The following is a 25,372-nucleotide window of genomic DNA, read 5'->3' as shown; positions in this document are numbered from 1 at the left end:
GCCGGGGAGACAGGGCGGCCGGGGGTGTTGTTTCTGCCCCGCCTGACGCGGAGCGCCTCGGCTCCGTCGCTGAGATCCGCGCTGCCCTGTGGCTGCTGGTGCTTCCCCCCTTCTCTTTCACGGTGGAGCTTTCCGCTCCACAGGTGTGCTCTCAGAGCCGCAGGGAAAGCCCACCTAGTGTGGGGTGCACCAGGTACAACGTAGGGCTGTTCACCCTCCTGCCCGGAGCGATCGAGCTGCCTCCCGCTCCCGGAGCGGCTGCTCTGTCCTACTGCGGGGCTGGGCCGTGCTCTCACCCCCCACCACCCTTCAGAGCTCCGCGCTCTCTCCCCGCCTTTTCCCGGTTCCCCCCCGCCCCAAGTGGTTCCGCCTGCGCTGTGCCGGCGCCGTGCGGAGCCGAGGGGTTGCGCGGCCGCCTCCGCCCCCCTCGTCCCGCCGCCCTCCCGCCCGCCGCCCTGCGCGGTGCCGCCCGCCGCGGGGGGATGCCGACGCAGCGGGACGGCAGCAGCACCATGGCGGCTCCGGGCGGCGGCGGGGGCGGCCTCGGCGGGGACGGCGCCCACCAGGTCCGCGTGAAAGCCTACTACAAGGGGTGAGTGCAGGGGGGAGGCCGCTGGGAGCGGAGGCGGTGGTCGCTTCCCGGGCTGAGGTTTGTGTCTGCGCCGCGTTCAACGCTGCGCTTGCGGTGGCGTGCGGAGCTCCGTCGTTCGAGGAAAGAGAATGAAGGTGAGGGGGCGCAGCCTGGTCTCCCCTTCCGCGGCTCTGCGCTCGAGCGGAGGCCGCTGCTGTGAGCGGGCAGATGGGGCTGAGCCGCCGCGCTTCGGGCTCACCCCGCGCCGCAGGAACAGCTGGGGCAGCGGGGCGGTCCGTGCCTCGGCCGGTCCGTGGGTTCGATACGAGCTGATCTAACCCGAAAAAAATGTCGGTTGCGTTTTTGGTTTGAGGCAGCTTCCTTCCAGCTACCTGCGTGGATTACAAGAAAAGGTTTATCTGACCGTCGGTGCTCTGATTACAGTATCTCTGGCTTTCTGTACGCATAATACATCTGGCTTTATGGCTTCAAGGAGAGATAGAAAAGCCACGCTGAGCATTTAGTACATGGTAAAGCACTTAGTTTCTGGCCTGTGTCTGCTTTGGAGCTCTTCTTGACCAAAGCGTTACAGGCTGGCACTGTGGCTGTAAAGGACCTGTGGAACCTGTCAGAATAACTACATGTGAAGTTCTCAGATCTTTGCCTTCTGGTCTCGTCAATCCCCCGTTTCTTGAAGATGTGGCTACCAGCTGATAGGAGGGCTCGTGTGGTTGGACGGTGAACTGAAGTGGAAGTGCTTTGGATTAAACACATTTATTTTTCTTCTGCTGGGTCAGTTTTAATCTTGGTCGTTTCCACATGCGGTCATACAAATTCTTGCCTTAGCACTGAGAAGCTGTGGTGCAGGAACAGAGATAAAGAAGCTGTGGGAGTGAGCAAGAAAACTGCTATGCTGGGCTGGAATGCTGGTTTGTGGCACTTCAGATATAAGGCAGTGATTTCACAGGCACTGGAATGTTTCTTTTGAGTTTCATCTGCTGACTGTCGGTTAACACAGTTGTTGGTTTGCTTTTAATCGTGACAGTGAGTCATATGGGCAGCTGGTTAACAAACAAACAGATAAGCTGAATGCCTTGGCAGTTATTTGTTTTGAGATCTAAACAAGCCATCCTTTCCACTCCCCTCTGACTGTCAGTCTCATTGCCTGCTTCTCAGACCAGCACTGTCAAAAAGTCGATATCAAAGCAAAGCAGTTGACTTGCACTGGGAATGGCTGGAGACTGAGGATCTAAGTGCAGGTATCAAAGGCGATGTTTACCCTTTCATCAAATAAACTGCATGAAGATGACAGTCGGTTAGAGGATTTTATGGGAAATATTGTTAATCAGGAAATGTTAATCTCTCTTAATTTTCTTGTAATAGAAGTGAGGAACGTAGTGGTGAGGCCCTTGCGTGGCTCAAGCATTGCTCTTGCAGCCCCAGAACACCCCGGGTCTGGCCAGGAGCCTAATTGCTTTTCTCAGCCGAGACAAAAGCTTTCATGAGGAACTCTTTGAAGGGTCTTTGTTTTGTTCAACCGTGCTGTGGTAGTTCTTTATCTTAAATTCATGAAATATGTAAAACCGGGAAGGAAAATTTTCCTAAAACAAACAGAGGTGATGGGAATAAGAGGTGGGAATTCCCAGAGAGTTGGGAACTAAGTTGTGTTTACCCTAATATTTCCTTTTCGCAGGTAAGCCACGCTTGTTGTAGAACTAATTGCTTGAAATGCTGAAAATAGCCTCACCTGTTTTAAAGAGTTCCTGTAATCTACACCCTGCATGTAGCAGGAGTTCCCAGCAGCTCCTAGGAATTTATTGTTCCCTGTGTTTACATTCTTTTTTTGCTGATACGCTGACAAAGTGTAGCAGCTTCAAATGCGCAGCGTTTACACAGCATCTATAATTACACCCATTTTAGGTCTCTAATGTTGCTTTAAAAGCTTAGTTTTTGGCTTGTCTCATTTGTTGTAGGTGCTTTTTGTCAGTTCAAGAGGCTGTTACATCAGGGAAGGGTTGTGTTGTAGTGGGTGAGAGCAAGTGAGAAAGATGCTACCTATGCGTTACAATCCTATAGGACTAATATAAATGATTATATATATATATACACACAGAACTTGATCCATCTCTCTGTCATGATTAGATCTGCTCGCTCTTTGCAGTGGCTGGCATAGATTTTGCACTGGTTTAACTGTGTAAGCTGGGAGTAGGTTAGGCTTTTAGTACAGATAAAGGCATACCAGTCCTTTACCCACAGTTTGTATTGTTTCAAAGGAGCAATACCCCTAGCAGTCTTCTCAGAATACATGTCAATGGTGCTGCTTTTCTTAATTTTAATGCATTTACAGGAGTGGTGAGACTTGTTGGAAAAGGAAACAGTGCCATTTTTATTGTGAAATCAAAATGCACTTCCACAGATATTTCCAGAAGACAATTCTTTAAAGAATGTTTGATTTCCCACATCCTCTGTTTACACGGTTCTTTGTCTTGAAACTTTCTGGTCGTTGTTTCAGCTCGATGTCTTCTGTTGCCCTTGGAATGTAAAGTGAATGTAAAGGAGTGTAAAGAGCTTCTAAAAACTACTTACAAGCAGCAGGATTCGCCGGGAGCCTCGCACGAGTTAATTTCAGTGAGCTGCCACTAAGCATAATCAAAAGATTAACCCAGGTGTATGATGAATGTGTGGGTATGTAATTAATACGTGACTGGATATCTATGTATGTTCACAAATGTAATGTGTGATAGCTGTGTTAGGCTCCAGATAATCAAGTGGCAGCCTCCCACAGAAGCTTGACTTTAGAACTGAGAAGTGAGCTACACGTATTCAATTGCATTTAACTGTCAGCATTGTATTTTTCCCTTTGTTCGTGTTGCGGAAGGGCTGCTCCTTGTGACTGGTGGGTGAGGTGCAAAAGAAAAAGAGTGAGAAAAGCTGTCTGGTTGCAGAGAAGTCGTGGGGAAGGTAGCAGTGAGGCTGGTAGTCTTCTGGAGAGAGACAATATCCCTAAGAAGTTGTAAAAAACAGTGCTTCCCTATGATGAGATAACTAAAGCATCCAGATGTGGAAATGGCTGTCTGGAATCAGATTGCTTTCTAGTTCCTTGTGTGTGTCTTGAGGAGGCAAATAAGGGTATTGTGCTGTAGAATAGCTTTGTAGCAGGCAGGTGTGCTGAACAGAAGCTTTACTCATTGATTTTATCAGAATGAAAGGATTTTCTTTTGTCATTGTGAGAGAAAGCATTCTGTATTTTCTTATACAAGACAGCAGGCTTTGGCCCACTTTACATTCCCGTCATTCTTTTACATAGCTTACTAATTTTTGTTAAAAATACCACATTTAGCTTAATCTTGTATGGTAGGTTCAGTCAGTACAGCTTTTTCCTAGTGAAGACATGCCTGGTGTGGTGCAGGAGCAGGAGGTGTGAAGAACACCATATAATCTGAAGAAGTGATAGCTTCTTCATAGTTCTAGATAGGACTAGTCTGGGAACGAGACCTATCTGTGTAGAAAATGCCACCAGTGTAGTTAAAATTGCCAGGTGAGCTTGTGGAAAGACAGCATCGTTCACATTCTGCATCGTGCAAAGCCAGCTTCTCATCTCTAGGCAGTGTGCTGCAGTTGCTTGCACTCTTGTTCGTATTTACATCCATCCTTCTGTTTAACGTCGCTGCTCTGGCCAGAGTTCTGCCACGTGTGCAGGCAGGTTTGTGTTCATTCTAACACCTGGGTGCTTTTCCAGATGTATTTTGCTGCTGTCTGGTGTGTCTTGTTGATGGTGCTGGAAAGGGCAACTGCTTTGCACATGAAGGTAACAACAAGTAGGAAGCGTTCCTTCACTTTGTATTGGCTTTTACTGTGACTATACTGAAAGGCTTTGTGTTCCTAAGTCGTTTGGTTCGTCTTAATATTGTGTGTATCTGACTTCTGCTGTTCACTGTAGTGTGGATAAATCTTTTGGTGAACTTTAGGTGGAACTCACTGAAGTTGCTAAGCAGTGCCTTATCTCCTGCCTAAAATGTAGGTCCCTGAAAAACAGGAAATACAGGTTAGGACTTTGCCTCCTAATAGAGCCTTGTGGGTTTTGGTTGATGGCTGCATGTCAGTAACGTGCTGTTAGATGTGTGGAGTTTGCAGAGCAGCTGTCCTGCACTCTGGATCTCTGTGCATTTTCTGGGAACATCGGTGCTCCAGCAGTGGGCTTCTGAGCTGTTTGGTTAGTGCTGTAAACAGCCCTGGCTTCTTGCTCTTTCTTTCCACCTTCCTTTGGGCTGTACCTCTGACATTCTTTTTTAAAGGACTGACCCAGAGGCACCTATTCCCCTTGAAGGCCCAGCAAATACCAGGGCAGTGGGTCAGCGTGTTGTGGTAATGCTTCTAAAGCACCACTCTCATAATTAAAACAGAAATACCGGTTCTTCATAACAGTAAAGCAGTAAACTTTAATTCTAAGAGCATGCTTCAGTGTTCACCTTCCCTGTCATTGTGGGGAAGCATCACCCGTGTCTTCTTAAAGGTGCTTTAAATATTTGCAACTTCTTCCCCTCTGATCTGCTGTTTAATAATTTCCATGACTGTTTCAAACCATCCCCACAATTAGAACTTACTTGGAGAAGATGTATATGTTCTTACCAGCAATACATTAGTAATGCCCTTCAAAATTATTGCAGCATTTAATTCCTTGCTGTCCACTGGAATAATGTATTTCATTGCTGCGTGTACCTAAAAGCTACAACTTGCACAGCTTCAAAGTCATTTGGGGATTTAAATCTTCATTTTTTCAAAAGCAGATAACATGAGGAATAAATGTCAAATAATCAGTAATAAGAATCACGTGGAGCCTGAGTGCTGTAGGGAGGAATCTTGGTGGTCATGGCTTATTAATACTGCTTAAAGATTCCTTTTTTAAGGGGCTGTGGCAAGAGGTGAGTTTCATATCAGTGGTGCATAGAAGGCATTAGAGGTGAAGATGAAGTGCTGTGTAATTACAGCATTGGACGTTTTCTCAGTATTATTTTTCTCTTACTCAGGGACATCATGATAACGTATTTTGAACCTTCCATCTCGTTTGAGGGGCTGTGCAGTGAAGTTCGAGACATGTGCTCCTTTGACAACGAGCAGCTTTTCACCATGAAATGGATTGATGAAGAAGGTAAATCGATTCTTGCTGCCTGCTTTCCAACAACTTTGTGATCGTTATGGTACTCAGCTTTCTATTTTTTCTCTCCCTTTCCTCATTTTCTTTCCCTTTGTGACATGAACTGTCTGTTTTTAGTAATAGTAACTTAGACTCCACAAGTAATGGCTTTCCAGTGCCCTTGTAAGTATAGTTTTATTAGTTCAAATCACTGAAATGTGATTTGAAAGCTCTACTTTTGTTTTTCTGCTGTTGTTGCTGTAGTTTGCTCGTAAATCTCAGTGACTATCAAAACGTGAATTCAGTGCTAGGATTTACTAGGAAGGAAATGGAAAGTATGCTTATGCTTCCCCTTAAACCTGAAGCGTTTGAGAAACAGACTAATCCTAAGTGATGCATATTGCAGTATTTGTCTGATTTTGTATTTGTACTGATACAAATTAATGTATATAGCTGTTCATATAACCAAAAAATGTGTTTTGAGTGAATCGGCTGTAGCAACCTTGGGTCTAATAACATAAAGCTATTTAATAAAACTTTGAAGAGAAAGTACTTTCAAGAAAATACTTGGCTGGGTGATGTACAGTAACTTTTTGTAGAAATTTTGGCCCTGAAATCTTGTTAATCTTCAGCATGTCATTTTTCCATGTTTTATATCAGATGAAAAAAGTTCAGTCTTCTCTCCCTTTTTCCACTCTGAGCTGTGTGTATGTTAGGCATGTTTTGAAAAGCTTACTTGTAGCTCTTATTTTCTTTGTGGAGCCGTGTTCTGAACATAAGTTTTGAGCTACACCAAAGACATCTAAATTATGGAATAGCTGTTGTTATTTTAGCCAGCTAAGTACTTGATGCAGTACATAAAAGGCAGTGATTTGTCTGCAGTGATTAGTAATTGTATGCAGTGATTAGCATAGGCGGTGCTTATAGGCCTCTTTCCTCCCCTTGTTGTAGGTTTCTTATTCAGAATAGGATGAGTGCCAGTTTATTGAGAGCTCAAAGCTAACCAGGGACTCAAGTTGCTTTTTGGAAGTGCTGTATGGGCAGTTGTGTTGAAGGCTGTGGTCTTGAGAGTCTGAGATCCTTGAGGTCCCTTCCAACCTGGGCCATTCTGTGATTCTCTTCTGCTTATCGCCAGCTTTCCCAAACTGTATACACAAGGCAGATGCAGTAAGGAGAAAGGAGCAGTGGTGATAAGCAAATTGCTGCATTGTGGTGCCGTCTGAGTTAGACATTTTGCAATAAGCTGGCTGGACTTTTCACTGAGATGAGTCTGGAGATTTACAGTAAGTCTGTCTGTCTTTAATGAAGCATGTATGTGTATATGATGGAATTGTTTACCACGCTTCTGGTAGAATAAAGACAAGGTATGATTTCTTGGCCTTCTTCACTACTTTCTGACTGTATGTGTGACTAAACTGTTCGGCTGGATTTGCCTGGTCACTGAGGTTTTTGTTTGTCGTGCTCTAAATGTGTCTTCTGAGTTGTTGCAGGTGTAGAGCATCGTGTTTAAATAATTCTCATAGAGTTTAATGACACAAAGGCAGATGGAATTTAGCTTGAATGCAGTCATTTCAAATAAATGGTCAGGTTCAACTGGAAAATGGAGTGAATCTGATTTCTTTTTAGATGAACTTTTATTTTATCTACATCTGGTCATCTCTTCTTACCTCTGTCTCATGATGTGTACTGTAAGGTGGACGCTAAACTGGCATTTGTGTTCAGTCTTCTTGGTAGACAAGTCAAAATTGAGCACTTTCCTGACATATTTTATCTGAGTTTACTTTGGATGACTGCAAAATTATTACTAATCCAGTGTTGAAAGAATGTTTGTAGTTCATCATTTTTATACTTAGGCATCATTAGTAATACATTGTGAATTAAGATTTCAGTTATTCCCTATTAGATTTTAAAGTGAAGTTGTGAATTTGAGGGCAGTGTTAGAAAGATCAGTTGCATGCTTTTGCCACAGTCAGCTAAGTTGTGATCACCAATTAAAAAAAGTGCAAGTCAGATTTAATTATGAAGGTTCCTTTCTAGTCTGTAAACCTTGTGTGCAATCTGAAGCACTGCTTACGCTCTGAAAGCCTCCCTTTCTTCTGTCAAAAAGAAACAAAAAGCTGTTTGCACAGGTGTCAAAACACATGAAGAAAAACTGGTTTGTCGGTTCTCAGTGAGTCTGAATGAATAGGGATGTTCCTTCTCCTCCTTCCACGCTCTCTACTTTGTGTTTACGGAGTGGGTAGGCAGCTGAGTGCCGAGGCTGTCAGATGGGGCAGGAACATTTGATGTGATGAAAAAGGACAGCAACACTACTGCGCAGAGGTTTGGTTTGCTACAATAATTATCTTAGCAACCACTGTGAGGGGGCTGTTGAACGGCACAAAACCAATCAGACTGAGTTTTGTGGTGTTTTCTTCCTTCAGGAGACCCATGTACGGTTTCTTCCCAGCTGGAGTTAGAAGAGGCATTTCGGTTGTATGAACTAAACAAGGATTCAGAGCTTCTAATTCACGGTACACTGGAATTTAATATATTACTTTTAATGTTTGCATCTACAGAGACCTGGAATTTTTACCTCATGTTATCAGAGTCTTTTGCACTACTCCATCTTCCTCAGTTAAAGCCAATTGTGGCAGTCTGTCAAAAGGATGCCAAAGACCACGGGTCACTCTTTAGCTGTCAGCACTTGTCAGTATTCTTTATGAAATTAAGAAAGGAAAAATACATAAAAACTGGGAAAGGATTTCATCTGCTCCTATACGTGTATTTCTGTTTTTTATTATTACGCTTTTTGATCAGTCTTCTCTCCATTTACTTCTGCTTGGTTGGCTTCTGAGTAAATGTGCACCAGGTTTTCCCTTCCTGCTGCTGCTGCGGCTAAATACACTGGAAACAAAGAACTAATGCAGGCAAGATCATACTTGGCCCTTCTGGAACCCTGTAACGTGCTTCACTTACAGTCCAGATTTCCAAATACTGGCTGCAGTGATTGATCACATGAGAAACCAGCATCAGTACTTGTTGCTAGCATCTTTAAATAACTTACCTTACTCGACTGTCCCGTTGTTTTTCTTTCTTGCATCACTGTTATGTGCAGTACAGAGTTTTGTGGCATCTTTTCTTCTTGCCTGCTGTTAGAATGCATTGTAGCAACTTTCTGTTTCTGTTGCCTTCTTATACAGATGTTGTATTTAACCCAAAGAATTGTCTTCTGTCTGAAACAGATTCATAGGAAGCTAATGTTTTTCTTGCAGTGTTTCCTTGTGTACCAGAACGGCCTGGCATGCCTTGCCCAGGAGAAGATAGTAAGTAGGCATTTTAGTTTGGGCATGCTTAAAATAAGTAATCTCTATTCTAGAAAAAGTTGATATTCTATTGTTTGATTTCCTGTGCTTATAACTATTAATAATGCAAGTCTCTACAGCTTAAATATTAAAAAGGAACAGAAAGTTTTGTTAAACTTGTGTTGTTTGTCATTTGAGTCATTGTTAATAAGGCATTTTTGCATTTCTGTTAACTCTCCATGCTTCTCTGCTTTCCTTGCTTTTGCCTCTTTCATGGCAGTTTTTTATTCTATTCCTGTCTGTAGTAGTTGCCAGATTGCTAGCTGACTAATGTGAGCAAAGGCTTGCAACCACTTGTAATGAGGTGTCCAATCATCAGTTTCTGACCAACCTTTGGGTAATAGGAGTATTTTCTGAAAACCTTTGTCATGTTAGTAAATGTACTAACCATGAGAGGTGATTTTCCATCTGTTCAATGTAGGCTTCTATGCTGTTGATATTCATCTTATAAAAGAGGATGGGTATGCTGTGCACACACACCTGTCAGCTTGACATCCAAGTTCTTGACAAATGTCAGTGTGTGCTTAAATGTTAACTTTGGAGTAATGCTACTTTTCTGAAGGGGGGAAAGAAAGGTTCCAGACTAAATCTGAAATAGCTTTGCAACTTGAGATAGTTTTGCATATTCTAGTTTTCAATTTTGGTTCCTGACATGCCTGTAACGAGACAAACAGTCAAAAAATGGTGGCAGCTGTGGACCTAGGATACTAGAGGATTTGTGCAAGCAACCATAAATCAGGACAGGTTCCTGAAATGCACCTTCTTCCCTCCTTCCCACAGCTCCTCCTTGAATTAGGTAAGGTATGTGCATGTTTTGCAAACAAGTGCTTGTGTTGTTTGGGCTGTTCTCCTCCTTTTGACTCACTCTTCCTTTTAACTTTGGAAAGGCAGACTTAACTTTCAGATGGTCTGAGTGTTCTGCTTGAGGTTTTCTCCAAAATTGGAAAAATGAAGAAAACACGTTGTGTTCCTACAAGGTTGCAGGAGTGAAACTTTACTCTGCAAATCATTTTACACAGAAGCATCCATGAGAAAATACTGCAGTTGTGCATTTATATTTTTTATGGATATAATCATATGTTTTTCCTCTTAGAATCCATTTATCGCCGTGGCGCCCGCCGGTGGCGAAAGCTCTATTGTGCAAATGGTCACACTTTCCAAGCCAAACGATTTAACAGGGTGAGACTCTTGTTGGGTGCTTAAAACCATGTTACAGGGTTGTCTAACTTTCATGATTTTAACGTTACTGCCTTAAAAAAGGCAGGCTGATTCTAATTCTTGTTGACTGTCTGTAGTACTAAGATGTTGGGTTGCTGTAGTTTCAGGAAACCTTATCGATATAAAATCAGGCACCTAAAAAAAGTAAATAGTTGTAATTCACTTTTCAGTATACTCTAACTATGCTCTCTGTGATAGAAATGCTCTAGTGCTCCCTTAAAATCTTCAGAGAGGCAGACTTTAGCTTTGGCATTAGATAACTGAACTGAAAGTGCATTTGCAGTCGTTTAAGAATACTTTGAGTTGCTTATGCTGCACAGTTTTCCTTCATAACTTAAACAAAACCTGAGATGTTTCTCTAACATCCGCTTATGTTGGCAAATAGACAACTGAAAACAATAGGCCAATTTTGATACTTTCAATAAGCAATAGTCAAAGACAGTTAAGCATCAAGAAAGCTATCTGCTGCTTGTATCTGAAAAATAAAATAAAAATTAAAGAAGCAAGGTTCCTTGACAGCTTCGGTATTCTTTCCTTCTTCTCTAAGCTGTGAATCACATGCTTAAATAACGCTCAAAATTATCTCCACTAAACTTCATATTCAGCATTATTCACTGAACTTTTTTTTTTTTTAACACTGTGCTCTGAGAAATCCTCCTTGACCTCTTCCTGGTCAAAGGCTGTCAAGGCACCATCCCACTTGCTTTGTAGGTGCCCTGTGTTCATGGTTCTTTTGAGTTGTGTGATGAGTGTCCTTCAGCGAGTGGTGATCTTCCCATTTCCTGTAAGCTGGTGGTTTAAGTGTGCTGAAGCTTTTGCTTTCCTGCCTTTCTCTCTTTAAGCCTAAGGACTCCTCTACATAAAGATAATGAGACCTAGCAAACTAGCTTGGTCACAGGAGCCTGCTTATTCATCTGCACTGCTTTTGACCTGCAGTTGACTCACGTCTCTCCGGGTCCACATGCAGCAGAAGAGGCTGACTGTGCCTGCACCTTTCCATGTAAATGTGCTCTTTCTGATAAGCAGTTGTTGCTTATTGTTCATTCGTAATTCTTGGGCTTTTCTATGTTGTATCTGCCTGTTCTATCTTAAAGTTCTGTCGTAGACTTTTCTGGTACAGTAGTAACTTAAGTAGGGGTCTCTCTGATCTCCTATCCTGTGTTCTTCAGTAACAAAAGTGTGACTGAATAGTTTCTGTTACTTAGCTTTGCTTTTAATCAGTTTTATTGATTTATCCTAGCGAGCTCACTGTGCCATCTGCAGTGACCGAATATGGGGCCTGGGTCGCCAGGGCTACAAATGCATCAATTGCAAACTCCTTGTTCACAAGAAGTGTCACAAACTGGTCAATTCTGAATGTGGTCGTCATACACTACAGCCAGTAAGTAGGGTTTGTCTGAAAAGTTGTCTTTAAAAAGCAGTAATAAATGAAATAGAAGAGCTTGCTTCCTGCTAATGGCTTTCAAAATATGCTCTGCAAACAATCACAGTGGATGAAGGTTAAAAAGGTTGTCACTCTTTGTGGTGACAAAAAAATACCAGAGATGCTTAGCAGAATAACTGTTCAGTAATAAGGTCTTAATTCTTACATATATTGTCTATTTCAGTGTCAGGTGGTGAAAGGAAAGGTGACAGGTAGTTACATAGTGTTTATCTGTACGCGTATGTTGTGCATGAATACATTTCACGTATTCAGAATGAAGTCCAAGTAAATTCTCTAAACATCTATTAGATTATCAGACTATTTTGTTTGATAGGAAAGGAAGGTGAGGCATGAGAGTTCAGACTTTCTCCCAAGTGGTGCAATCTTCTTTAGTTCTCAAGTCCCTATGAAAAACAACAGGTGAATCCACTTGTAGCTTAATGTTAAAAGCGGACGACTGGATGTCTTTATTTCATACATTTATTTGGCTAATAAATTGCTATTTGGCTAATAAAACTGCTAAAGTACATGCAATTTTCTGACTCATTTTGCATTTAGTCTACTACCTTCTCTCTGTTGTATGAAGTTTTCTTCAATAGCTTCTAGGAACTTTTCTGGAAAATAGGTAAAATAAGGGCTACAGTGATTCTTTTTATACTGTATGGACTAGAGCAGTAATTATGTGGATTCATCTAAAAAAAAGATGATATTTCTCAGAGATCTTTTTCACAGTCTGTTACAAAAAACGTTGTGCATGTTTGCAGGAACCAATAATGCCTATGGATCCGTCATCAGTGCATCCAGATAACGTAGAATCAGGTAAGATCAGTACTTCTCTTTGAAACATGAACATGGGTTTTAAAATGAAACACAGTAACTTTAAGCAAATTACTTCAAAAATTCTGTCTTCTTTTCATTGGGCAAGAAGAGGAGGACAGCTGCTTTAAACACTAAGGGGGTTTAAATATAAAAATTCCTATTTCCTGTGTCCTGCAGTTTAACAAGCTGTTGTAAAGATGAAGAATCTAGGCTATTACTTACATTTTTCCATCAGTAAGCTTTGTATTTTAAGTGTCCTCCTTAAACAAACAAAAAAGCTCTAAACAGAATTACAGTGGAAAAAAATTAAACAAGATTTCCTGACATTTCCATTTTAGCACGGACAGTGATCTGTTAAACAACAACAAGTGCTATTTTGCACAAGATACAGTATGGCAAGAATAGTCTAAATATCTTTCCAAATACAATCACAAGTTTATATTAGGCAAAACAGTTGTTATTGCAGTATTGCAAAAAGAATGACTTTGGTAGCTTAAAAACAACAACAAAAAACACAGTTTTGAATGCTGATAATACATACACTTAAATTGTTTCTCCTTGATTCAACTAATGAGTGGAAGTTTTGAAGAGAAAGAAAATAGCATTGTGTTCCATAAATCTAATTGTTTTCCTTGCATCTCTAGTGATTCCATATAATCCATCAAGTCACGAGAGCTTAGATCATGTTGGTGAAGAAAAAGAGGTAACGTATCTTAACCATGCTAACTGTATTCAGAGATCTTCAACTCTGTCACTCTTTATTTTATTGTCTTAGTAATTTGACTCATCACAGAATGAAAACTAGTCCGTAGAGCATGTTTGGATTGCTCACTCGATGGTTGCATGTGTGTCTTTCAAGCTGATTTTTTTAAAACTTGGGTTGAGATGTGCTTTGATTTAGAAAGCGTTCCAAATTTTTCCAGTTTGATTGGTTTTTCATCTGCCGTGTTTCTTCTACCTTCTTCCTTTTCCCTCTGTTCCTGTTTCTGGCAGTGCTGTTTAAGAATAACAAGTGTTAATTGAATCTCCTGTGTATTTATTGTGCTATTCTGTTTGAAGTGCTAACTTTCTTTAAAGAACAGTTGTTAAAATTGACAAGCCTGCTGGTGAATTCAGAAGTGTCTCTGTCTGTAGGCAATGGGCATTAGAGAAAGTGGCAAAGCTTCTTCCAGTCTGGGTCTCCAGGATTTTGATTTGCTCCGGGTTATAGGAAGAGGCAGCTATGCTAAAGTACTGCTTGTTCGATTGAAGAAAACAGAACGCATTTACGCAATGAAGGTGGTGAAGAAAGAACTCGTCAATGACGATGAGGTAGGCAAGCTTTTTGTTAATTACTCAGCCAACTCTTTTGAACAGCTTTAATGCCTGTTACAAAGGGGAAGCCAGACATCTGAGTCTGCATCATGAATTAAAACCTATGCATTAAACATTCAGTTACTTGAAAATGCATTGCAAGAAGTTCACAAGACAGATGACTGCTTTTGAGGTGTTCATTGACGGATTCGTAGTTTACAGCAGTCATCCTGTGCTCGTGGTTTTTGTCAAGAGCCCCATTGCTTCAACCAGTGTCACTGTTGTAATTGATGCCATCTACAGCACTACTCGTGCAGAAAGCACTTAATACGCTTCTCTTGCCTCCTTGTTTTGGAGAACTATTCCATATTTTTCCTATTATTTTTGCTTGCTGAGCTGAAAAAGGAGGTGGAATCTACTTTTCATATGTTCACATCTGTGAGGGTTTTTGCTTTTTGTCACAGAGGAGGATCTCACAATGTTACTTTATTTGCTCTTTAAATCAAGCATCCCCATTTACAGATTGGTTGTAGCATACACAGTGATTTGTGGAAACTTGCTACCATTTGCAGTCAGCTGTTAGATTGCAGCTGCTGAAGATTTCATTCATGGTTCTTCAGGGTATTCTGTACAGATTTGACTGACTGATTTGCTATTCAAGAGCTTTTTCATTTTATTCTAGTTCTGACATTAATTTCACCCGCCTCTTTCAACTTCTTTACATTCATCAGCACCAGTTTATCCTTATGCTAACTGTCATTAATACTTGCCCTACAAAGTACAACAATGCTTATCTGAATGTTGCTTTTTTTAAAATAGGATATTGATTGGGTTCAGACAGAGAAACATGTCTTTGAACAGGCTTCAAATCATCCTTTCCTTGTTGGACTGCACTCTTGCTTCCAGACAGAAAGCAGGTAAAGGAGATGATGATAGTCTTTTCTTCAAGAAATATTTCATACTATTAGGCACATCTGAAGCCTATTTAAATGATTAAGTGTTAGGTAGGTAGTGAAAGTCAATGTGCTGTAAATCATGGTAGCTTTTTGTGAACAAAAGTCACATTTATCGTCTAAGCTCTCAGATTGGAAAGATGCAAAAATGTGTGAAATATTGGGTGTTATGATAAGGATGCTAGAAAGGAAGAGAAGCAACTAGCAGGGGAAAAATGTGCTTGAGAGTGTGAGGTAAAGACCAATCTAGAGAGGGAGCAAAAAAAAGAGAAAAAAAAGAAAAGAAAAGGATTTAAGGGAGGTGAAATCAGAAGTACAGAAAGGTAAGGAAATGGATCTCAGGTTTGCCTAGACTCCTTGATGACAAGTCAGGATTTGGAAAATTGTGCCTTAATTTAAGATGAGAAACAGTGAAAGAGAGATGAAAATAATTGATTTTTGGGTCTATATGTAGAAGACATTACAATATTACTGTTCTGTATAGTAATAATTTTCAGTACAAATAAAATACTGTGTACTTAAACAGTATCCTTGCAGTAGGAGAAGGTGGCAAACTGATAGAGTTAAGTGAGAAGAGTATTTGAAGAGCAATAACAGTATTAACTATAAGTGAATGAGATTAAGAGGATCCTGAAGGAAAATGGGGGAAAAAAAGGGTCTGTTCTGCCATGTGCACAGCAACTATGTTAGTCTATCCATATAGTCACATATGTACAAATACAAAGTAGTAGTTGTAATGGGTTAAGAATGTGGGAAGGATTCCTTTGCTTTCCTTTAGCAATAAACAAGCTACCTAGTGAGACTTTGTATTCTTGATTTTTAACTTTGGGAGTTCATTCCAAGGTGAGGCCAGTTGTGTTGCCGCAGAAATGGGAGAAGTTAAATTGACTTTGCCCAGGAAAGACCTGCAAGAATGCAAATATTCAGTTGATAAGAAAGTTTTTCAGCCTCTATACAATCATTTGTGTTCGCTCTTGTGTGTTTCAGGTTATTCTTTGTTATAGAGTACGTAAATGGAGGAGATCTGATGTTTCACATGCAGAGACAGAGAAAACTGCCAGAAGAGCATGCCAGGTATGCAAATCAGAGCAGGTAGATTATGGCACAGTGCAGTAGTGCAGATTATGGTGGTGAACTAACAAACCCTTTCCAGATGTTTCCCATTTCTGAAATCCTTAACTGCATTCTCATTTTAGTGCTGCAAGCTGCAGTGTCTTTGTTTCAAGGAGGAGCTGTAATAGGAGGCACTAATAAATGTCTTGTATTATTGCATAATGCTTGATGACTGCAGTCTGATTCTGATTTTTTTATGGAAAACCTGCTCTGTGGTATTTTTTACCTGATGATATTAATATGTTTCTCCTAGAACCACCATGGCCTGCTGTCTAGTCAAATACTGAGTTCTTGTTGCGTGTGTTTTGTTTCAGGTTATGAGTTGAAAGGGTTGATGTCCGTAGACATGAATATTATTAAGAAAAAATAATTGACTGTGGGTAGAAATGACTGTATGATCATAAACAACTTATCTGTCTCCTTGCTTAAAAATTACAATAGAATAGATACGGCTCAATTTAAAAAGTATTGTACCACCAAGACTGTTTTTGTGGTCTGGAGTGTTTTGTTGGTTTTTTTATGTCTGTTTGACTGCTTGGGCAATCAGTATATCTTACTATTCTAGGTTTTATTCTGCCGAAATCAGCCTTGCATTGAATTATTTACATGAACGAGGGATAATCTACAGAGATTTAAAACTAGATAATGTGCTACTAGATTCTGAAGGACATATTAAGCTCACAGATTATGGCATGTGCAAGGTAAGCTGTAGTTTCTTCCTAAGTAGTAAAAGCAACAATTAAGAAATTGTCATAAATTAAAAGAAGCAGAGACTTAAAAAGGTGAAACTTCTGTTTCTTTATACATGTGAACCATTCAACAGCATCTCAGTTATTTCCACTTGCATGTTATGGAGCTGACAGCTAAAAGGTTTAATAACTGTTGTCAGTGGGTACAAGCCATCCTCGTGAGATGTCAGCTGCAATCTACTTTTGTGTAGCAAATATGTCCCAGCCTGGAATTCAAAGGGATTTTTGTGTTGAGACAGGAGGCAAATAAAAGTTCTAGAAAGCATGCGGTGGAAGAAAGTTACACACAGCTTGTTTTGACAGTGCTGTTGGTTGTTTGTTTAGGAAGGGCTGCGGCCTGGCGATACGACAAGCACCTTCTGTGGAACTCCAAACTATATTGCTCCTGAAATTCTTCGAGGAGAAGATTACGGTAACTTGAGCTTTTCACTGCTACCATGTAGCTACCTGTAACTTTCAGCTCATCACAGCTTCTCCCCCAAGTTGATCAGGGGTGGAATTCTGTTAGACACGTGAACCATCTGAGTTAACATGGTGTGAGTGCACCCTTCAAAGGGAAGGCTGAGAATATCACAACAAACAAATAAGATATCCCACCTTCTGCTCTCTGATCTTGTTTTTGACACTCTGAAAGAATAGCGTGGGTCTTCTAAGTTAATTATTGTTTATAACCATTTTTTATACTCTTAAAGATATATCTTGCTTGCCTTGAATTGTGTTCACTTTTGGACCTTTGTATTTGGCAGCAGGGATAGCAATACAGGTATTGCAAAGAGCTTAGATAAGGAATGTCCCTTTCACAAATTTTGGTGTTTAAAAATTGAAAATGTCTTTGCAAACGCTTGCTGAAGAAGTCCACAAGATTTCCTTCCTTTCACAAGCAAGTTTTACAGAATAAACAGTCTCAGTCTAGCTGCTGGATTCCTTTCTTCAGCGCTGCATAATAGAATAAGGACTGTCTTGCTACTATTAAGAATCATGTACTTCCTTCTTTGTCATTTCCCAGATAACATGCTGCTGGTTAGCAATGACTAAGCCTGTGTGTAATCTAAGACTTTGTTAAGGTTATGCATCACCCTTTAAAGTTTTTGCATTTCCTCTTTGTACAGAATTTCCTTCTACCCTGCGTGTAACAAACCAAGTGATGTCTGTTTACAGCTGTTACCTCTCCTTTATTTGGTAGTCCATAGAAACCAGATATTCAGACTATGAATACTTAAATTTTTTAAGCTAATTCTTCTCTAAACATTTTTAGGACTAAAGCAAGACTTGTTTTTATTTCTGCTCTACAACTTCTTTATCAGTATCTTCTCTTGTGAATTCCAGGCTTCAGTGTAGACTGGTGGGCGCTTGGCGTCCTCATGTTTGAAATGATGGCAGGCAGGTCGCCGTTTGATATTGTCGGGAGTTCTGACAATCCTGATCAGAACACAGAAGACTATCTTTTTCAAGGTAACTGCCATGAGCGTTCATGTACTTCAGCACTTTGTTTCTACTTACCTTTAGTCTAACTTTAAAGATGCAAAAGCTGATATAAATACTGGTTCCTTGCAGTAATTTTGGAAAAGCAGATCCGAATTCCTCGATCCCTTTCTGTTAAAGCAGCGGGCGTTCTGAAGAGTTTCCTTAATAAGGTAGGAAGGTTGTGGACTAATTGACGTGTAGCAGATCTATGTTAGCTGCTGTATGTAGAAAAAAGGTACAAAAGGTGTAATCCTGTAACATTCTAACAGGGCTGGGAAGCTTATTTAAAATACTTGTCTTTGAATCTGAAGCTTTAGATTATTATTCTAGGGTTAGAAGTAAATTTCAAACTAAAAGGTTTAGAAATGTTCTAAATAATTTCTTTAATTTGGAAAATTGAACAAGCTTAGCAGATGATCTGGGTACCTAAAGATGTTTGTAGTTTATTTGTGATAGTGGGACATCTATAAACAATCAGAGAAGCTCTTTCCCTTGTATAAGAGACTTGTCAGAGCTGTACTCTTTAAAGTTGACTCATTTCCTTCTTTCTGCTTCTACCGAGAGCGTAGTGTTACAGCCTCCTAGTGGAGAGAAGTGTTATAGTAATCTTTCAGCTGTATTTATCAGTAGCTTGCAGTTATTGTCTCAAATCAACTTGGCATAGGCAAGCTGCCTGTTGAGGAGGGAGAATCAAATTCACTTGCTTTGAAACGTTTAAAGCCACTAGAATAAAAATGAGTAAAGGTGGGGTGGCTGTTCATATGTTATTCAAGTTTGGACTTCTGTGTATTCGCATCTGTTTCAAAAGTAAATTGGAGCATTTTACAAAATAAATAACACTAACTTAGTTCTTCAGTGCACCTCTAACGGAAAATTCATAATGTCTCACAGAACTGATAACATTGCCATGGCACTCACTTAGAAACGTTTTCTTCCCCAGGATCCAAAGGAGCGTTTAGGCTGCCACCCTCAGACAGGATTTGCAGATATCCAGGGACATCCGTTTTTTCGCAATGTTGATTGGGATCTGGTATGTGAGTGCCTGTTGGGCTCTTCTTTGTGTGCAGCAGTGATGTGACAACATTTGACTGCGGGAGATGCTGCAAAACTTCAAAGCCATGACAAACCTTAAGTTGCTAACTGGCATACCACAGTCGTAATACAGAACCTTTTACATACAATGAGCACAGTAGAGTATTTCAGAAGGCATACGGAATGAGTAACTTCTAGCCTTGTTTAAAAATAATTCTGTAGGTTGTAATTCATTCTTGGTGTCACTAAGTGCGTTTATTCTTAGATGGAACAAAAGCAAGTGGTGCCTCCGTTTAAGCCAAATATATCTGGAGAATTTGGTCTGGATAACTTTGATTCCCAGTTCACCAATGAACCTGTGCAGCTCACTCCAGATGATGAGTAAGTAAAGCAGGAATTAAGATGTTTTAATAAATGAGTGAAGGGGTTAGATAAATTCATCAGTTGGTTGTATTTGTAGTACAGAGTCTGTTGCCTCCTCCTTGTAGACTTGGTGTGGATGGGTTAAATATAGTGCTGTGGCATGATGTAAAAAAATCTGTGATCACTGGGGAAGAATTCTAGTCTAGAGAAGGATGATTAAGTGCTACTTTACAAATCTTAGTGGTGTCACTTGCAAGGAATTGAATGTGTGAAGGAGAAAACCTGGTTTTGACACTCGGTTTATTTCTGTGTTATGCTAAGAGGTGATATTTCTGGAATGTTGGATTTAGATTGGATTTATCTTGGATACTCTGGACAAGAAAAGGTGCTTTGTTTGGGTATTTTCAGTTGTTAGTAATCGAGTGAGCATGTCCTGACTGAAAAGCCTTGATATAATGCTTGGTAATGTTTTGGTTTTGGCAGAGGGTTTTGTGGTATCTTGCCTACTGAGTGTCCTGATTTGGGATTGTATGGGAAGTGCCTTTCTGACCTGACTGAACCACCATATGTGATCTTTAGGTTTGGTATTGGGTTCTGTATACTGTGCAAGTTAATTTGTAAGCAGAAACAGCAAGTGTTAAATGTTACCTATGCACCTTATTTAAGTCTGAAATCCAACTTCCTTCTTTATCCCTGTGTTGGTGCAAAATATATAAGTAAGTTAGGGAACTTACTAATGCAAGAACAGTGTCGCATCCCAGTGTTCTCAGTTCCTTTTAAAAGCTGGATGTTTTGGAAAAGCTTCCAAAGTGTTCTGTGGGAGAACTCCTGCTTGTGAGCTGCCAAATTGCTGCTCCTCAGGGGTGGTGTGTTTGTTACTGCCGCAGGGCCTAGAAGCAACAGTATTAACTGTAAGGAAAGGGAGGCACAAAAGAGAGAAGGGAATGTTTTCAACTGCAGTCTATTGTACAGGTCTAAATGGTTAAAAAAAAAAACAACCAAACTGTCAGCTGATACTACTGACTTGTAATTGTGCTAAACTAACAACTGTTTTTAATCTTAACAGTGATATTGTGAAGAAGATTGACCAGTCTGAATTTGAAGGCTTTGAATACATAAATCCTCTTTTGATGTCAGCTGAGGAATGCGTCTGAATTCTCCATTTCTGGACTGTGCCAGTTGTTACTCTGTTTTTTCTGCATGGATAAAGATCTCTTCATTTGGATGCACTAGCATAAAATGAGTAACTAATCATCATACCATTGCCACCGAGTGTGAATGACTCACAAAATTTCTTCTTGTATCAATTATCACCTGGGGCAATTGTTATGCTGAACCTTGGGCTGCCAGAATACTTAAAATGTAAATTTTCAAGAAGTCTTGCCAAACTTGAAGTTGGTCTCTGGGGTTGCTGACTGAACAGTGGGATCTGGCTGTATAACCTGCCAGTGCAGCCTTCTGATAAAGGAAAGTTGTTTTACTACTTTAAGAATACAAATTGCATCAGAGGACATAATGAAATATCGCTAAAGGAATTCTGCTATTCCAGCGAGACAAGTAAGATCTCATGACTTGTAGTTCTAAATCTAAATATGGTTTCCTTGTTCTTACATACAGAAGTTACAGCTATGTTATTGCCCTTCAGATTTAAATGACAGTGAGGGAAGCAGAATAGGTCAAGGATTGGCTGTTCTCATAAGGTACGTTGATCCATCCCAAAGGTGGTGTTTAACTCAGTATTAGAGTCAGGCTTCACTCTGCAGTGATACAGGGGGGGAAGTGTACACAGTCTGATACAGAGTGCCTTTCTGAGCCTTTCCCTTTCAGTGAGGGATGTGGGTGGTAGAAATGGAATTCCATTAATACTTTTAAAAATAAAAATCTGCAGAGTGCAATTCAGCAGGAACGGGCAGCTAAAACTGACGAATGTAGGACCTCATGCTATTATTTATTGCTTTTACAATTTCTGTCTTACTGTACCAGAACTGCATGCGTTACAGCTATGGCCTAGGTAAGGGCATTGTTTTACCATTCATCCTGTTTCTGTTGTATTATTAAATCTTACTGCCATACTGATGGAAATGCATTCCACGTTGCCAGTGGAAAAGGCACATCTAGAAAAAAATAGGTGCTGTCCACAATGACTTCCTTAATTTTTCCACTTACAGTAGTTACTTGTAATAACAAACAAACCTTTAGTGTTGGTAGTAGACTCAAAGCTAATAGTAAAGCAATTACAAGAAATAGAACAGTTCAAACTGGGGCTTTAGGAGGTATGATTATTACATTTCATTTTAGCAAACAGTGTAATATACTGCACAGCTAATTCTTATTTTTAATATTTGGGGAATAGCTTTGAATGTCTTAGGCTGAAGAAATGCCAAACGTACCACTTTTTTACTTTTGGGGAAAAGGGATTAAGAGACATTGAAGAAAAGAACCTGTATTTATATAAATAAGAGCTGTAAGTCAACTTAGTGTTACTTAAAGCAGATTTACATGTCTGTAAATGCAAGTTAGCAAACCTTATCTGAAGCTTTTAGTAAGCTTTCTGTTTAGGCAATGTCTCTGTGAAAATCCTTGTGTGGTAAAACTGTAAATTCACAGCATGGATCTTCAAGTGTGTGTTTTTTTCACTTATATGTTAGCTGCAAGGGGAGAGACTGCACAAGCACAGTAGCTCACAGTGTGATACTTAGTGTGTATTTTTCTTTGCAAGGTGAGTAGGAACCAAAAAGGCTGAATTTATCAAAACTGGGAATGAATTGGAGGGACCTCTGTTCCAGGGAAGCGTTAAACTTCTGCACTGTTGAAAGTTGGGTTCTCTTGGCTTCAAGTCGTATGCTTTCCTATGTCAAATATCAGAGTAAATCTACTTTTAAAGAGCAGCTGATAACTTCAACACTATTATTTCACGTGAAATGAAACTGCTTGCATCCAGTTATAAATTTAAGTGTTTGACACTCATGTGACTAGTTAAGACATTGGGACTTAATTGATAGTAAGCTTTGAAGTTACTGAAAGCAAGCAAGAAAAGCCTTCTCTGTACAGTTCCTTAATTTCATGTACAATATCAAGCAAAATAGCTTTATGTAGGGAAGGGATTTCTGCTGCTCATCACAGAAGAGCACTGCCTTTTGTGCTCAAAGCAAATATTTTATAGATAGTGTCACAGAAAATATACCTTTTCTATTTACACATCTAACTATTGCCACTGAGATAAATATCTGTAATGACTGTACGTCCATTGTTAAACTTTAATTTTCTCCTAAGTGCCATGGTAGTAAGTTATTTTTCATTGTGGAGCGTGATAGCAACTGTTGTAAGTATTCAGAAGGGATATGGCATGTGAACAGTTGAGTAGGCTTTGGATTTTGAGGCAAGTGTCTGCATCAGAAGTGTGGTGTATTTCTGTGGGCTGACCCTTTTGGATGCGAGTTAGGTTCTTATGGGTGCTCTGCTCGTTCATGCTGTCTCTGCTACTTTCTTGTTTCGTATGGAATACAGTCTTGAACATTGTTGTGTAATCGTTCTCTTTACTTGTGCACAATTTTTACTTCAAATAAAACATTTATTTAGGACGCTGTGTATTAATCTCAAAAACAAACTACTGCTACAAAACACAGGGGTTTGTTTGGGATCTTCAGGTGACCCGTAAGCATCCAGGGAGGGATTACAACAACAACCTTCTGTGCTATCACAGCAGCTGCTGGGAATTTGCAGTTGAGAGCCATTCTCTCATGCCTTGTACTTACTTTGCATGGTTTCTTCTGTTTCTTTCATGACTCCCCCCATCATACTCTCTCAAATCTCCATCTGAGGGCAAGGGCACTTACCTCATACCCTATTACAGATGCAGTATTTTAATATATCTGTATTTTAAGATCTTTGTATCGTATTTTAAAAGACATTTCCTCTTGCAGTCTGGCTTGTTGTTAACAGTATATATCAGCAGTCCTAGACAAGTGCTACAGATGGTTGCATATCTTAAATGCTTGACCTCCCCCCACGCACGCTTCTTGTTTCTGTTCAATTTGGTGGCCAACTGCTCTCTGCTCAGTCTGAGCAATTGTTTATGTTAAAGATGCTCTATAAAAGAAACTAGGAGCTTGCACCATCTATACGTCCTTGAAAAATGCTAAACATACATCCTGACTTCACGGGTGACGTAGTAAGCAGTTTAAGCAAGAAATGTATCTGAAATTATCATGGTGTGTTCCTGAAAAGAGGGATCTGAGGGTTGGAGGCGCTTTCAAAAGAAGGGAATTCTACCACATTTTGTATTTTCTTGAAGAGTTCAGTTAGTTTGTTTCAGTGTCCTTTGTTCTTTTCTGCTTGTGATGCAGTTATTTAAAGGATTTATCTATGCTTAGAAATACAGATTAACGTGTCTCACTTGCTCTTCCTGGTGAGTGGAAGAGGTATCAAGCCAAGAGGCAGCTGAGCGTGGCCTGCACAACCTAAAGGTATATGTGCGAGGAGAGCAGGGTTAGTTTGGGGGGGGTTTCTTTGTCATACAGGGGTCTGTAATGCAGGTCTCAGTTACGCAGTGCCTTTTGGAACTGCTTTGCCTGGTCTGCCATAAGAGCTGTAGGTGGAGTTAACATCTTTTGAACAACCTTCTACCTACAAACTTTGGCTGATGGTGCCTAATGATTGTAGCTCTATAGCAGCGTTGTCATTCCAGCACAATGGTTACCACGGAGGTTTGCAACTTGAAAAATATGCAGAACTTTGTGAAACCCAAATTAAATGACGATACTGAATTTCTAAGCTTCCCTGACATCAGCAGGACTAATAAAAGATGTAATATCCACCTACATGCGTTGCTGCCTTAAATCCGTAGTTCATTCTAGCTATGATGTTATAAGTCTTGCATGTTCTTGAGTAAATTTGAAATGGAAATATGATGTAGCACATCTCAGTGGTTGGCATTTGTAGATAATTTCTATGATCAGGTCCTAAATTCTAGAGGCGAGAGAAGACAGGAATGTCCAGAATGCCTGAACAATTGCAGCTGGTCCATGAAGCTGGTAGATTTTCTTCTTATTTGTGTCCCCTGGGCTTTTATATGCTTCATGAATAAGTATGGGGGATTCATGAACGTGCTTGCATTTCCAGTTACTGACCCACCCTCAAACATTTTATTGCAGAAGAATAAAGAATTAAGCAGAACTTAGAGATAATTGAAACCAAACCGAAGTGGAATGACCAGTATTTATTAATTACTGTGTGCTGCTAATTGGTTCAAGCACAGTAAGCTGCAGAGATGAGCCAGGAGTTGGTTTATGGTTCAATGTCATGAAATTTCCTTAGAAACACAAACCTCACTTGCTTTGAATCTCAAATGGCTGCAAAGTGCAGAGGCCTCAGTCCTGATGGTGTCCCAGTTCACATAACTCATACGATGCACAGAGGCTGGTGGTTTGAGATGTAAAGGGTTCAGCTGTGGTTCTGCTGCTACAAATGAGTTATGCAGACTATGTCTGGCAAAAGGATCTAGAAAGCAGTAGGGTAGATGTAAGGGAGGAAAAATGCACTTCCCATCATGGTAATAGCTGTTATGGTAAATGCTCCCTGAGGAAGGGCTGAGTCAATCTTTAGTGATTTACAATAAAAATAGAGAAACAAAATGAGGATGGAAGAGGCCAAATGGTAGGATATTAAAGGGAAGAAAATTAATTTCTCCAATAATTTTATTCTTCCCTGTGATTAAATGTTGGTTTCAGTTTTTGGGAAGCATTTATCTTTTCTTTGGCCTATATGGAGTGGAGGGAATTTATGCCTTCCCTTCCTTTTCTCTATCTGTGAAAAGAGAAGTTGTGTTTTTCTATAGCCGTTATATGAAATACCTTCTGTAAGTAGTGCCAGAAAGCACCCTTAATTCCAAGCGGAA

At 40.2% G+C, this 25,372-nt stretch overlaps 1 protein-coding gene across 2 annotated transcripts; it reads left to right on the top strand.

The window, feature by feature from the left end:
- The first annotated feature begins 453 nt into the window (after positions 1-453).
- On the top strand, positions 454-23,057 carry PRKCI (protein kinase C iota). Of its 2 annotated transcripts, XM_052685960.1 has the most exons (18): positions 454-592; positions 5,599-5,720; positions 8,129-8,218; positions 8,960-9,010; positions 10,143-10,228; positions 11,508-11,648; positions 12,455-12,509; positions 13,154-13,212; positions 13,644-13,820; positions 14,622-14,719; positions 15,743-15,829; positions 16,434-16,569; positions 16,942-17,029; positions 17,944-18,069; positions 18,172-18,251; positions 19,022-19,111; positions 19,379-19,494; positions 20,543-23,057. In XM_052685960.1, the coding sequence occupies exons 1-18, from the start codon at positions 483-485 to the stop codon at positions 20,628-20,630; spliced, it is 1,800 nt and encodes a 599-aa protein (XP_052541920.1). In that variant the 5' UTR covers positions 454-482; the 3' UTR covers positions 20,631-23,057. The 2 variants fall into 2 exon arrangements, with proteins under 2 accessions (XP_052541920.1, XP_052541921.1); XM_052685961.1 differs by lacking the exons at positions 454-592; positions 5,599-5,720; positions 10,143-10,228 and having other exon boundaries at positions 8,178-8,218.
- Positions 23,058-25,372: the final 2,315 nt, after the last annotated feature.

The sequence above is a fragment of the Tympanuchus pallidicinctus genome, unplaced genomic scaffold, assembly GCF_026119805.1.
Source record: "Tympanuchus pallidicinctus isolate F22 unplaced genomic scaffold, pur_lepc_1.0 scaffold22, whole genome shotgun sequence".
Classification (NCBI taxonomy): Eukaryota; Metazoa; Chordata; class Aves; order Galliformes; family Phasianidae; genus Tympanuchus; species Tympanuchus pallidicinctus.
Note: the sequence above shows the minus strand (reverse complement) of the source record. Positions and strands in the feature narration are given on the sequence as shown.